This window comes from Neovison vison, chromosome 8, assembly GCF_020171115.1.
Source record: "Neovison vison isolate M4711 chromosome 8, ASM_NN_V1, whole genome shotgun sequence".
In the NCBI taxonomy this organism is placed as follows: domain Eukaryota; kingdom Metazoa; phylum Chordata; class Mammalia; order Carnivora; family Mustelidae; genus Neogale; species Neogale vison.
In genome coordinates this window covers 63252278-63266014 of record NC_058098.1, presented here as the reverse complement: position 1 = coordinate 63266014, position 13737 = coordinate 63252278, and the positions used below count along the sequence as shown (strand labels likewise).

General features: G+C 50.9%; 1 protein-coding gene across 3 annotated transcripts in view; it reads left to right on the top strand.

Moving 5' to 3' along the window:
* The window catches only part of UXS1 (UDP-glucuronate decarboxylase 1), a 90182-nt gene that overhangs the window by 68374 nt on the left and 8071 nt on the right, over positions 1–13737 (top strand). For all 3 annotated transcript variants that reach the window (XM_044263782.1, XM_044263781.1, XM_044263780.1), the window contains 2 exons: positions 3929–4048; positions 10780–10823. In XM_044263782.1, the coding sequence (XP_044119717.1) occupies positions 3929–4048; positions 10780–10823 (164 nt within the window). The remainder of the gene's footprint in view (positions 1–3928; positions 4049–10779; positions 10824–13737) is intronic.

Genomic DNA, 13737 nt, shown 5'->3' with positions numbered 1-13737 from the left:
ATAGTTGGTATGTTTATTTTAGTTCAAAAAATAGATATTCAGCAAGCAGCTTTCCAGTCAAATGTTTGAAGGTGGTAGTGACCCGCTGGGGTGACGTCCCAGAGTCGCCTTGTTTGCCAGTTCTGCCGCTTGCTCACTGAGCACCTGCCCTCCACGCCTAGAAACTGGTAGAGTAGTACTTGACCTCTCTTGGCCCCGGTGTGAGTGTTGGCCTAGCCTGCTGCGTGGCGAACACTCTGGACTGATTGTTAAGACCAAACCAGGGCTGTTGAGGGAGATTGCCAGATGGACACATAACTGCTGTCCCCTGACCTGGTATGGCCTTGTCCCTGTGCCACCACCGAGAGTGGATTACAGCTTTTTAGCACCTTGGAGAATCATGCTCAGCAAGATTGCTCTGTGTTCTGTAGTGGCCTCCGTCCTTTCCCCAGGGAGGGAGCAGACCCCATTAGGATGCATTTAGGAGAAGCCATGTGGGAATTACATGGTTCAGTGTTCACGGTCTCATGGTCCTGTTGCTTTTGTGATGTGTGCCCTTGTCCCAGTGCGTGGGGAAGATTATGGAAGCATCACCAAGTTAGTCCTGTTGGACTTGGGAGCCCTTTTGGTTATTTCACTGACCCCATCCCTGCCTTAGGTATCCCCTTCAGGGCAGGCTCCCCGCACCACGGAGGGGGTGACAGACAGTCAGCACTTGCTCCCTCCTGACGTGAGGCCCCTGTGTTCCATTTTCCTGCACCTGCCATAGTGAAGACAGGGACTGGGATCGTTCTGTGTGGTCCAGTGGCTTGAGACGGTGCTTGCCAAGGAGTGATTGCACTTGAAAGCGAGCTTTTGAGGGTAGCCCACTGGATCCTTGCTGGCGACATTTCTGTCCTCTGGAGATGTCTGCGGAGGGAGGAGTCTTTGTTCCAAACATCACTGTGTCTCTTGGGTTACTGTTGGCTGATCAGTCAGGCCTGCCTACCGAACCCCTCCCCGTTTCTGGGCACTAGAAATAGGGAAGGAGACCTCCTGATGGCAGCTCACCCAGCTGCGGTTGTATAATATTGTAACCTGGCCACCGTTTCTGAAGCCCAGTTATCAGGCAAGCCACATGCTCTTTACCTATGTGTGCTGACATACACTCACTGGAGTGGCACCCTGAGCATCGTCTTCTCTGAAGTTGCTTCTGGTTGTATATTCTATGTTGCTGTACCTCAAACTTGGAGGAGTCATCCTGATGCTTCATAAAAACTTCTTGGTGCTTGGAATCATAAGTGAATGACTCCTGATCCCCACCCGGGACAAAACCACGGACACAGCCAAACCCAACCATTCTTAATGACCAGCAGTTCCTTTCCGAATCAGTGTTGTGTGTGCGAGTGTGCAGAGACCTGGCCTTGGGCCGTGGTGGAAACTCAGATGCACCAGCCCAGTAGTTGGCAGAACCCTGCCCCCAGCAGATGGAACGTTGACTGTGAGAAAAAGAGTTGGCGCATGTGTTTGCTCATTGGTCCTGCAGAGGAGGGTCTCCCTGAAGAGACATCACCGCCTGTTGGGCACCTACTGGGTTTTCGTTCAGGGAAGCAGGCTTTGGTCAGACATTGACCCTTTCTTCAGGCCTGAGATGGGGAGTCATTATACTTTGCTCCAAAGTGTGGATGTGAACACCCACTGGGCTGCCACCATAAGCGTCCATGCTAGTACCTGCTGACGGGTCTGCCCTCCTACCTGGGGCCCCTGCAGAATCCCAGGGAATGAGGGCTGCTGAACTGTGCCTGCTGAATGGGGGTGGCCTTTGTGTCCTGATGAAGCAGTACACAAACTCTAGGAGATGCCAGAGTGTGAGAGGAGAGCAGGTCTTAAGTTGAGGGAGCCTTGGGTTTATGTTTATTTCATTTGAGTTTGAGAGCTGGAGTGGTCAGAAAAGCGTGGCGGCTATCCCAGCAGCTGTGCTGGTCCCGAGACGTTGTCCTGTCACACTTAAGTTCACAGTTCAAATGGGAAAACCAAAACAAACAAGTCCATGTACGCTGGCCAGTTTATGTCTACAGAATGCAGCTTCTATGAGGCCATGTTCTGGAAGGCGGTTCTGGAGGACAGACAAGTCCAGAGGAGGAAAGCATTTGATTGGTTGCAAACCTTGCGTAGCTCATTGAGCTTCCTCCTGCTGGGCATGTTGGTTTGACTCTTGTAACTTTGTTGAGGTTTTTCCACTCTTTTTCTGGAGTAACACCCTATTCATCTACTTCTAATTCTTTCTTCATCTTAACAATGAAATGCAAGTGGATACTTTTTGAGTTCTTTTCTGTTGGGATCAGTATCTCTGCTTTCGCCTCCACCCTCCATTTTGGAAATACTCTCTGAGTAGTCCGGCAGAGAAACAAGTTGACTTAATCTTGGACCTAGGATTATAGTTCATACCTTAATCCTAAAACTCTGAATAGCTCACAGGAGCATTATAATGCAGTGCTGGGAGGCATCAGCAAAAATATAGCCGTCTGGTTTCTAGAAGTGAGCTAGCTGTATGCTGGATCCATGCTTCCCGACCGTTTCAGATCTCAGTGCCCGTAAAAACTGCTCGTGTTTGTCTAGTAACTGGGGCAGAGATGAGGCTTCTGGGGGCAGAAGTGGCCAGCGGGTGCCTCCAACCACACGGAGGCCGCATGGGTCCTTGAGACACGTACCTGATCACCTCTCACTCATTACACCGGTGGAAGAGTCTGTGCTAAGTCAGCCCTGTTCATTGAGGGTCCTTCAGACCCCAGCCTGTGCCAGACCTGAAGCGGTAGAATTAGAAAAGAAAACTTTCTGGATGAGTAGAGACAACAGTAGCAACCACTGCTTCTCACTGCAAGGCCCATGCCAAGGGTTATGCAGGGACTGGCTTTTTGTGAGCCCCTGTGACGGGAATACCGCTCCTTTCCCAAGTGCAGTATGGCAGAGCTAGGGGAAGTGGGGCTGGAGAGCACACGAGCCCCTGGGCCTCACCCTGCCATCCTGCCTGCCCTCGACACCTGGAAAATGCACATCCGTAGTCTGATGGGTGAAACAGATCAGACACATGGACACTGTGAAAGTCCACCAGTTTGGAGTGTGATAAAAACCTGAGTGTGTAAACTTTTGGTTCATAAAGAAGCAGCTTGTGAAATTAACAATTGCATGAGAGAGTTTCAAGAAGGCTTTGGGGGTTTAAAAAGCCTACTTTTTTTATTACATATTTTGAAATATACTTTTCCTGATACGAAAGTAATGCATATTTATTGTAAGAAAAAAAGACTTAAAAAACACGTAGAAGAAAATAAACACCTATAATCCAACCACGTAGAGACAGCTGCTCTCTATGTTGGCACCCATCTCTCTGGGCCTTGTAGCCAGTAACCTGTAGGGGGCGCTGCATTGTCTTTAGTTTTTCACTAAAACAAGTCTGTTTCCCATGGGAACAGATTGGGGGTGTAGGGCAGTGTGCCTCTTTAAGAATGCGTGTATGTCCCTCCTTTTCCAGGATGAAGACCTTGCTTGTATTTCTTTGCATCAGCTACTAAACATTCATTGACATTTAAAATCACTGTTGACTGGTAAACTTGGGCAAAATACCATGTGAAGAAGACTGTAAGAGAGTATGCACGGCATGGTCCTGTTTGGGAAATAGATATTTATTTACTGGGGAAAAGGTGTTCAGCAAACATTTCTTTCCTTTGTACTGTTTGCTGCCTCTCAGATTCTCTGCTGGTGGCTGGATGGGTGTGGAATCCGGGACACATTCGAGTTTGGTATAACTCTGTGCAGTACTCAGATTTGTTAGTGAACGTGTTGTATAGACACAGCCAGAAAGCCTCTCTCATCTGGGAGTGAAAAGCAGGGCGTTTTCAGACTTATTCACGGTCCAGGTGCTGGAAACACAAGGTGAAATGAATGCATCCCACACCCTCCTCTCCTGTTCCAGGAAGGCGTTGAAGTGCGCGTGGCCAGAATCTTCAACACCTTTGGGCCACGCATGCACATGAACGATGGCCGGGTCGTCAGCAACTTCATCCTGCAGGCGCTGCAGGGAGAGCCGCTTACGGTAGGTGCCAGCCTCAGAGTACGGGTAGAGGGGTGCGGGGTCCGTGCGGTAGAGAAAGAGTTGGCCGTCTGCCAGCAAGCGACAAAGGAGCAGTGCCTCTGGGTTTGGGCAGTTACTTTCCTGAGGTTGCCCGTTTGCCTTGGGTCCGTCCCACTTCCCTTAGTGACAAGGAGGAAGGCGCAGGGCTGGAATCCAGAAGAGGAGCGACGGAGCCCTGGCGGCCTTGCTAGTGCGTGGGCTACAGCCTGGCGCGTGCAGTCCAGGCCTCAGTGTGCGTCTGCGCACACCAGCCTGCTGGCAGAGACCTTTCCAGATGTTCCCCTGGCCCATGAGCTGCAGCCAGGGCCATGTGTATCCTCGGTAACCCCTCAGGTTGCTGAGAAGTGAGGTGTCAGGGGCAGGGTTTGGTGGTTTTCTTGGTGATGCCCAGAAGCATGCCCTCTGCTGGTCACAGTCAACCTCGGAACCTTCTGGAGCCCAGGTTCTGGACCTTGATAGTCTAGGGTCAGTGGTTCAGGTACATTGGGGTGGGCAGCCCATTCCACACACGTCCCCACCATCCCCTGTCCCCTCCTCGGGGAGGAGTGGCCCTCTCCTGCTCTACGAAGGATTTGCTGATTCAGTTTGGTTGGTTTTCTTTGGTTTTGCTGAATTCTTGGTGCTCTCTTCCTCTCCTCTTCCAGCTCCTCTGTTCTCTTGCTTTTCTCGTTCTTCCTCCTCCTGTCTGCCTCTGCGTGCTCTTGCAGCCCTCTGGGCTCTGCGTCCTCTCACGCTTAGTGTTGGGCTGGCATACATATACTTGTTCCCATCTTGTTACTCTAAAAACCGCAGGAGGGTTTGCTCATCAGCTGAGGGGATTCCAAAGGCGAAAATTAGAGCTCTGCGTCCATATGCATCCGCCTGTCTGTCTCTCTGTAGAGTTAAGTTCACTGTTTTCTGTTCAGTGATGTTCACGTCCATTAATTCACTTCGCTTAGTGCTCACAGCAGATGTGTGGGGCCCGGGTTCTGTTATTAGCCCATTGTCTAGATGGGGAGACTGAAGCGCAGAGGCTGGAGGAGTCACCCAAGCTCACGTGGCCAGACGGTGGCCGCCAGTGTCCGCTTTTGATTATAGTTCTCCATGGTGCTCGTTTCTTCTTGGGTGGGTTAGCTACCCTGAGGCCAATTCAGAACAAAAAGCTTAGCCTGTTACAAAATGGTCTGCCCCTTCCACACCCCACGGTAAGACACTCGCTCTAGGCGACCTTTGCCAAACACGTTGCAGGGGAGAGGTGAATCCAAACCCCACCTCACTGTGCCAGTGCTGTGCCCCTGCTCTCCCCTCCCCCTACCAGCTGCTAGCCTCAGGGCCTACAGATGGCCATGCCATGGTCACCCTGACTTCTCTCCTTCTCACACCACATACTGCTGCAGTGGTATATAGCCTGGTGGTCTTGCCCTAAGAAGATCCAGGATCTGGCCCTGTCCACCTCTTCTCCCGTTTCCTCCAGGCCTCACTGCCACGAGCCCCCAGTTTATTGTCCCAGCCTCCTAGCCATTCATTCCCCCTGTCAGGGGCTCTCCAACCAGCAGCCAGGGGAGCCTCTAAAAAAAAGCACCAGCTCTGGGGGGCTTTCCCATCTGCTGGGAGCATGATTCATGGGCCTCCCTGTGCACCCCAGACTCGCCCCTGCTGCTCTGTAAGCTCAGCACCCTGCTCCCACTGTCCCAGGAGCTTGCGCTTTCCAGGCATCTCCCTGTTCAGTCATCCTCTCATTAGGGGAGCACTGGCCATTCTGTACGTGATGATGTCCAGTCGCCCCTCTACCCCTCCTAACCATGCCTTCTGTTGTTTTCCACTTCTCAGCACCTGAATTACTATTTTTCCAGCCCCAATCCCCCTCTTTGAAATCACGAACTGGTTTCATTCATGGCTGTGGCCCCAGCTGCCAGGAGGGTCCCTGGCACCCAGGCAGCATGTAATAAATGCTGGTCAAGCTGAGGATTGGGTCTGTAGTGGCCGCTGGCCTTTTTGAGGAGCACAAGTGCTCTGGGGCTTCTTCTGGAAGCAGTGGTCGTAGTGTGACTGCAAGGCGAAGCTGCCCCCCTCATCCATGCTCCCCTTCTGCCTGCTGTTGGGTCCCAAGCGTTTCTGCAGCCCAGCTGCTTGGTGGAGAATTCCTCACCCTCAGGGACGCTCCCGGAGCTTTTTTAGCCACGGCCCTCACTAACCCTCCTCGCACACCCACACCCTCGATCAGAGCTGCTTTGTTTGCAGAGCAAACTGTTAAAAGCCTTCTGAGGCTTCTTGACTGACTGCCTCCTGGGCAGCAGCCAGCGCCCCGGGGTCAGGTGGCCCACCCAAGAAAGCACCCATTGTGGGCAGCGGGTGATAACTCATGTGTTGTCGCCTCGTTGCCGGGGACCAAGGAGCCGGGTGGCTGGTACTGTGCAGGGCCGCAGCTAGTCCAAAACATGCCGCATTTCATCTTCTCTAGGCGCCTCCGGTGGCAGGAGTCCTCAGGGAGGGCTTTCAGAAATGTGTGGTCCCTCTTGTCACACAGAATTCCGTGTCCCCTCAGTGTTTTGATGAAGCCGCTCACCCTTCATCCTTTGCTGTCCTGTTGAGATGGCATCACTTTCTGTCGGACGGCTCTGTGGAGAAGTTCTGAAGGAGGGGGCTGTGTGTCGTGACTCTCAGTCCAGCCCCACTTCGGGAACACTTGGTTTAATTTAGCATGGAAGGAGAATAGGGAGGTCCATCCATCCTTTCCTTTCCTGCTCTGTTTCCAGCATGTTCTTTCCAAGCCTAAAGACCTCTGTCATGGCCCCTCAGTGTCCCGTCTTCCCTTCTCCAAGGGGGTTACTGTCATCACTCGCCTTCCAGCTGCTTTTTCCTGAAGCCCTTTGTTATCTTACCTCAGGGCAGATTTCATTCTTTGGGCCTGCCCCGCATCTTGAGTCACAGAGGTCTGTCAGGGTCACTCCGGGAGAATTTTGCTGAGTTCTGCAAGCCACGCACAGAAGCTATATACTTGAGCTTGAGCACACAGAAGCTCAGAAAATACTGTGTTCTCGTTTACAAGGTCTAGAAAGTAGATGGTATGGTTCAGGGAGAACTAGCTCATTAAGTATATTTTGAAGAGACGGGAGTTCACCATCAGTCAAAGCCCTCGTGCATGCGTACCCGTGTGAGCATTATGGTTTAATTCTGTCTCATCACCTTATCGTGACTTATTCCAGTTTGCAGATGAGAGAGAACAACTTGATTGAGGTGAAATTTTTCCAGATGGGATAGAATTGGGGTTTGAGTCACGGTCTGTATCTTTTAAAAAAGCCTTGCTGTATTTTCTAGAGGGAGATTTTGGAGAAACCATACGTATTAGACCAAAGTCTACATCTTATTTACCATTTGTATCTGCATTGTGGTATTGGAAGTGATCCCTAACTTTGGGCCGTCATTCATGGAGGCACTTGAGGCCCAGCTGTGGGGATGGGGTTGGCATAGTGCTCCCCATGCTGACCTACAGTACTCCCCATGCCTCCCCGCCCCTTCCTCCCTCCATGTTCCCTATGCTCCCGGGGAAGCTCCCTGTGATGCTCTCTGTGCTCCCCTTGGTGCTCCCCTGCAGTTCTCCTTGTGCTGCCTCCTGTGCAGGGTATCTGCAAAAGGGTGCTCCTAAGGGCCTTTAGTCCCTGGACCTGAAGGGAGCAGCCTGAGGTTCCCCTGATGACGGCTGCCTGCAGCTCAGCTCTAGGCCCCTCAAGCCTTGTGACGATGTTGTCAGGTAGTGAGGGGTGCCTGAACACAGCCTGGCCCTCTGGGCATCACTTCCCACCAGCCCCACCGCCTCCCACCCAGAAGGACGCTCGGAACAAGGCAGCTGTGTGAAACCCTCCACAGATGCCAATTAATTCAGTCTTCAGGAGTTTTTTGGGGCTTCCCAATATGAGACTCTAACCCTCTGGGTCTCTGACAGTTTGTGACATTCAAGCCACTGAATGTCACCAGCATGATTCTCTTGTTCCTTTCATTGAGAAAGTGATTCTTCAGAGTCCTAACCCTGGCAGCCCTCTCACTTCCCCCTGGCTGTGAGCTCAGCCAGCACACAGCACTGAGTCATGTTCCTTATGACACATCTGATGGGACAGAGCACTGCCCCCACGTGTTTGTGGGCTCAGCTCCCGGGCATCACAGCTTGGAGGCCAGATGGGAGCTAACACCAAGCCTTCATTGTTGCTCTGCACGGGCAGTGGGCTCTCTGTGAATGCTGGCGGCCCACAGCCGCAGACCCCCTGGCCAGGCATGGTGGGAAGGTGCAAAGAAAGGAGACAGAAGAGTTTGTCTTAGGAGTCCTCAGGGACCCTAAGCACACCCAGGATCGGCAGGTCCACGCAGGGAGCCAGAAGCATAGCTCCACACCCACACACCTGTGGGTCAAGGATGATGTACACTGCTACTGATGGGTGTCGCCCAAATCTGATGCTTTATAATGAGACGGGAGAATGGCTCAGTGCCAGCTTGCCATGGGCAACAGTTGACAGCTGGAGCTACAGACGGTTCTGAAATTATTGATGCAGGGGGTGAGGAAGAGATTCCTGAACTTGGAGTCACGGTAGGTTTTACTCTCCTGGACGCTGGGTGCTGCGGTGCTCAGAGCTCTTGTGACCTTATCTGTAACGAGGTTGTACAGAAAATAACACAGGTATCCTACCTGCAGGGCTCCTCAGGTGCAGGTGGATTTCCAGGATGATGCAGTGGTGGGCAGACCTCCCCCACCCCAATCCTCCTTCCTACTTACTGGGTCTGTGGTTTCCTTTCTGACTTGCCCAAAGATATCAGAAGGGTTAGCAAGACCAGGCAGTGGGCTTCCGGCAGAGCTGCCAAGGAAGGATGAGTCTGCTTCTGAGAGGCTTGTTCACCTTTCTTCAGTGTTCCTGTGTGGAGTTTGGCTGTTGCACTTGTGTCTTGCAGACAGAAGCCTCTGTAAGTCAGTTCCCCAGCCTCTTCTTGCGGGGGGGCCTCTGCCTAAGTCGGTAAAGCCGATGCCCCTATGACATTGGTGTATATGTGAATGCTTATTAAGATAACAAAAGCAGCCTGGACTCCTGGGTGGCTCAGTCGGTTGGGCATCCCTCTTTGGTTCAGGTCATGATCCCAGAGTCCTGGGATCAAGTCCCACATCGGGCTCCTGCTCAGTGGGGAGCCTGCTTCTCCCTCTGCCTGCCATCCCCCTGCTTGTACTTGCTCTCAACCCCCAACCCCTGTGTCAAATAAATAAAATCTTAAAAAAAAAAAGATAACAAAAGTAGCCTTCCAAACCTGCTTTTAAAAAAATGAAAAAGGCAGCAGGTACCTATGAGGCATTTCTTTCTTCCCTTTCCTGTTCCTTCCCATTTGCTTCTCCAATCTGGTGACCTGAGCTCCTAGGGAGCCTTCTTGGAGAGCAAGGCCACTGGGAGCTGGTATGTGCTGTAGAGCTGTTGGCATCTGGCTCCTCTTTGGCATCAGGTGGCCAGTGACAGGAGGCACCAGTGTTGTTCTGTTCTAGGCGTGGATTGCAGGATGTTCTAGAAGGCAGTCCCTCCTCTCCAGGGCTCCCTTTCCACCAGTGCAAGCAAGCAGACAAAAATCCCTTGGCTCCTTCCTTCTCTGTAAGGGTGAAGGAGCGCCTCAAAGACCCTCTGCCTCGGGACGCCTGGGTGGCTCAGTTGGTTGAGCAGCTGCCTTCGGCTCAGGTCATGATCCCAGCGTCCTGGGATCGAGTCCCACATCGGGCTCCTTGCTCGGCAGGGAGCCTGCTTCTCCCTCTGCCTCTGCCTGCCTCTCTGTCTGCCTGTGCTCGCTCTCTCTCCCTCTCTCTGACAAATAAATAAAATCTTTAAAAAAAAAAAGACCCTCTGCCTCAGTCTCTCCATTCTAAGCAAGTGGCATACACCGCAGACCCCACAAGATTGTTGTTCAGTACGTGTTTGTGGAGCGTTGGTGGTATGCGGGGTGCCTGGGGCGCAGGTGAATCAGACACCGTGCCTGTCCCCGGAGTTCACCGTGGGAAGCGAGTATGAGTGACAGAGTCTGGAGGAGGGGAGGATGGCTGAGCACAGAGGACAGAGCCCTTCATTCTGGCTGGCGGAATGAGCCAGAGAAGTGCCACCAGGAGAGAACATTTAGACAAGAGGTCTGTGGAGGAAAGGACCGGAGTACAGGCGTGGAGACGTGGCAACATACAGGGGACACAAATGGAGCACGAGGGCCTCCCCCTTCCTTCCTTCCGTCACCTCGTCTCCTGTCCAGAGTGTCCTGGTCGTTCTCAGACTCGGCTGCATGTTAGACTCATCCAGGGCTGTCCAAGTACCAAGATGCCCACCGCCTCCCTAGAGATTTTGGGCTAGTCTGAGCACCCAGCTGTTCTGATGGGCAGTCAGGCTATAGGACTCAGGTTCTAGGTACTGCCTCCTGCTTGCATGTGCGTCTGCCACCCTTCTGGGCTAACGTGATCCCCGCCACGTCCTAAGACCGTGACAGATGCCAGCTCCTTCCACTGCTGACTTGGAAGGACAGACTGGAACGTGGATGCACGCACTGTCCCACTCTCAGGGCATAACTCGGAAGTATTGAGTGAGCTGGGGCATCACTGGCCCTTTGGTCTCAGTTCTGAGGTCAGTCTGTGCCCCTGGAGTTTTAAGGAACCCCGTTTTCCCATGATGGTGTGGCTTTCTCTGGAGGCTTAACTGTTGCTCTCCTCCTAGGTGTATGGGTCCGGGTCGCAGACGAGGGCGTTCCAGTATGTCAGGTAAGGCAGCTGGCCTCCTCACTGCTTCCGGCAGGTGGTGCAGACCAGACGGCCCGCATCTGTTGGATATGTGCATTATTTTCGCATCTCTACCATGGCATGGTTAAAAGTCCATTTTAATTTTCAGGTGGGAAAGCTCTTGGGGTTCTCTATTTAAAAGGTAAAATTTTAGGGGCTCCTGCCTGGCTCAGCTGCTGGAGCATGCAATTCTGGGTTGTGAGTCCAAGCCCCAGGTTGGGTGTAGAGATTACCTAAAATCTTTAAGAAAAAAAAAAAACAAAGGTGTACATGTAAGTCTGTGCCATTTATGACTCATGTGCTGATCTTTTACTGCCCCCTAGTGTTTCTTAGGGAAACTTGCCCAGTTCCTGAGGGCGACTTGATTCCAGATCACACCAGTTGGACAGCTGTCCTTAATCTAAACCCAGACCCACTTTAAACGTGGCTTTCTGGGGCGGGGGAGATTGTCCTCATTAAGGGAAAGGTAATGTAGACCGTCCTCATGTCAGATTTTATGTGGATGAGATTTTATGCGGATAAAAATAGATTTGAGAACCTCTTCTCATAGTCACAGTGATTATTATCCTTTTCTCATTAACCCTCCTAAATCTCGTGGGCTTGTTGGTCAGTTCAGTTGGTGACATTTTAAAATGCAGTTTGAATTCTGGGAAAAGAGTTTATATAAACTATATCACTATAATCACTTGCATAGAACAAAATATTTCCCCCCATGACACTGTTACTATGAATTCTGTACAGGTTTCTGATAACCTGAATCATTGTAAAATCCAGTTCTGTGTTTTCACCTTGTAACGTAAATACCCAGGAATGCCTGTCAGTTGGAAAATGCTGCTCCTGCTGTGTCCTGAGGCCACCCCAGGGTCCTGTAACCGTGAAGTGGTGCAGTGGCGGTGCACGTCTGGGGCACCTCAGCCACAGCGACCACGTAGACTTCTGTCGGATTATGCGAGAATCCAGGGGAGAAGTCTCTTTGAGAAAAAGAACTGCTAGCAAATAATAATAATAATAATTAATTAATTAATTAAAATTTAAAGCAGCCACTGTGGATTTTTTCCCCCCAAAGTGTCAGTCGTCACATTTAGTCTGAAAGAAAGCTATGAATAAACATGTATCACAGTCAGTGTTTTTTCCTCCCCAGCCGTGAGTGTCTTGCCAAGCAGGACGCAAAGCCCCAGGGGTAAAATAAAACTGACACACTTTGGTGTCTGAATATCTCAAGAAGAGACTTAACCAGGAAATACCAGGATCCCTCTAGGGGTGTTTTCATTTCAAGGCACTTACCCGGGAACCATGTGCTCCAAGATAAGGCATCAAGTCACGTTTCTGTATCTGGACCATCTTAACAGGACTTTGTGTATTGAGTACTATCTTCTCATAATAACACACTTTCGCCCACATAACCCCCCCTCCCCCGGTCTGCACATCATGAGGGAGTTGTGCGGTCGTCTGTGAGTTCCACCTCACTGGTGGTCCCCAAACTTCTCTGGCTAGGACAGCTCATGAGGTGTCAGAGATGGCGGTAAGCGGCACAGCAGTTAGAGCTCCCTCTCCTTAACTGTGCTCATTGACTTCAAAGGCAGCACATGCAGAATTTATTTAAAAGCAGACTTTCTCTGCTGGTAATTAAAACGTGTTAAGAATTCAGTGATGCAGAGGCTGCACCCCAGCCCCGCTCAGGGGCGAACATGCCTGCAGTGCGCGCCCCGCCCTCGGGTGCTTCTAGGACAGACCAGGCTCGCACAGCTTTCCCGACTTCCTGGTTTTGTTATTCAGGACTCCACTGAGATAATGTACAGTTTTGCTAGTTTTAAGAAGCTGGGTTTTTTTAAGAAACAATTAATTTTGTAGTTAAAAGTGCACAATGTCTGAGTCTCCAGTTCCCTCACTAAGTTAACTGCTTCCAGAATCCGCAGTTGCCTTGAAGCGGCATTTCCTGGCTCCTGAGGCCCGGGTGACCATACCATACGCATTCACATCTTGGCATGACTGTGTCTGATCTTTTCCCCGGGCAGGTTACAGCCTCATCCCCATAACAAAGGCATGCTGTCCTTTTTTTTTTTTTTTTTAAAAAGTCACTTTGTCAAAATGACACTTTTAAAGAGCTTCAGGTTAAATGGGTGTGATCTATGCAATTTTGACCTTAAAAGTTGCCATTTCGATTATATAAAAGCTATGCCCCCCCCCCCCGCCCCATGAGAATGATTGTGTGAATCTGTTGTGTTCTGGCTTCATGTGGATGCCTCCCACCCCCATTTCCATATTAAAATGGATTGTGGATGCTGGTGAATGGCAGCTTTTAATGTCTTCTGACGAATATGCAGAGACTTGTGCTATGTGAGACATGTTGTACTAATTACTAATTACTAATACTAATTACTGCCATCGTGATGAAGTGACTTTTTTTGCCGGTTTCTAGAAAAGTCCTCTGAAGTCAGCAGTTACTCGAATCTGTGCTTGACCTATGAGACTGGAACGGACTTTAGGGATGTTCACTTAAAACACCCAATCATCAGAAACAAAAATTCAGAAAACAATTTGTTTGCCAAATATCCCACCCCACCCCACCCCCCAAATTTTTTTTCTTGGACAAAAAGGAAAGCAAAAACGGGTTCTGTTTTGAAGTTGACCGTAGCAACCTGCTCCTTGCTGGTAATGGAGGAGGAGGAGGGAAGGTTTCAGCACAGACTGCGTTTGGACCAGCAGAACAGAGCTTTCAGACCTTCTGAGAAGGACGGCTGACGGAAAGCAGACGTAGAGAACGAGCTCGTGAGCAGCAGTGAGGTGTCATTTTTACGAAGTAACTTTTTTTTGACAGAGCCACACTTTAAAAGCCTCTGAAAATAAGAACCAAACCTTGGTAAGCGAACGTTTGCTTACTTCTCTTCACCTCCAT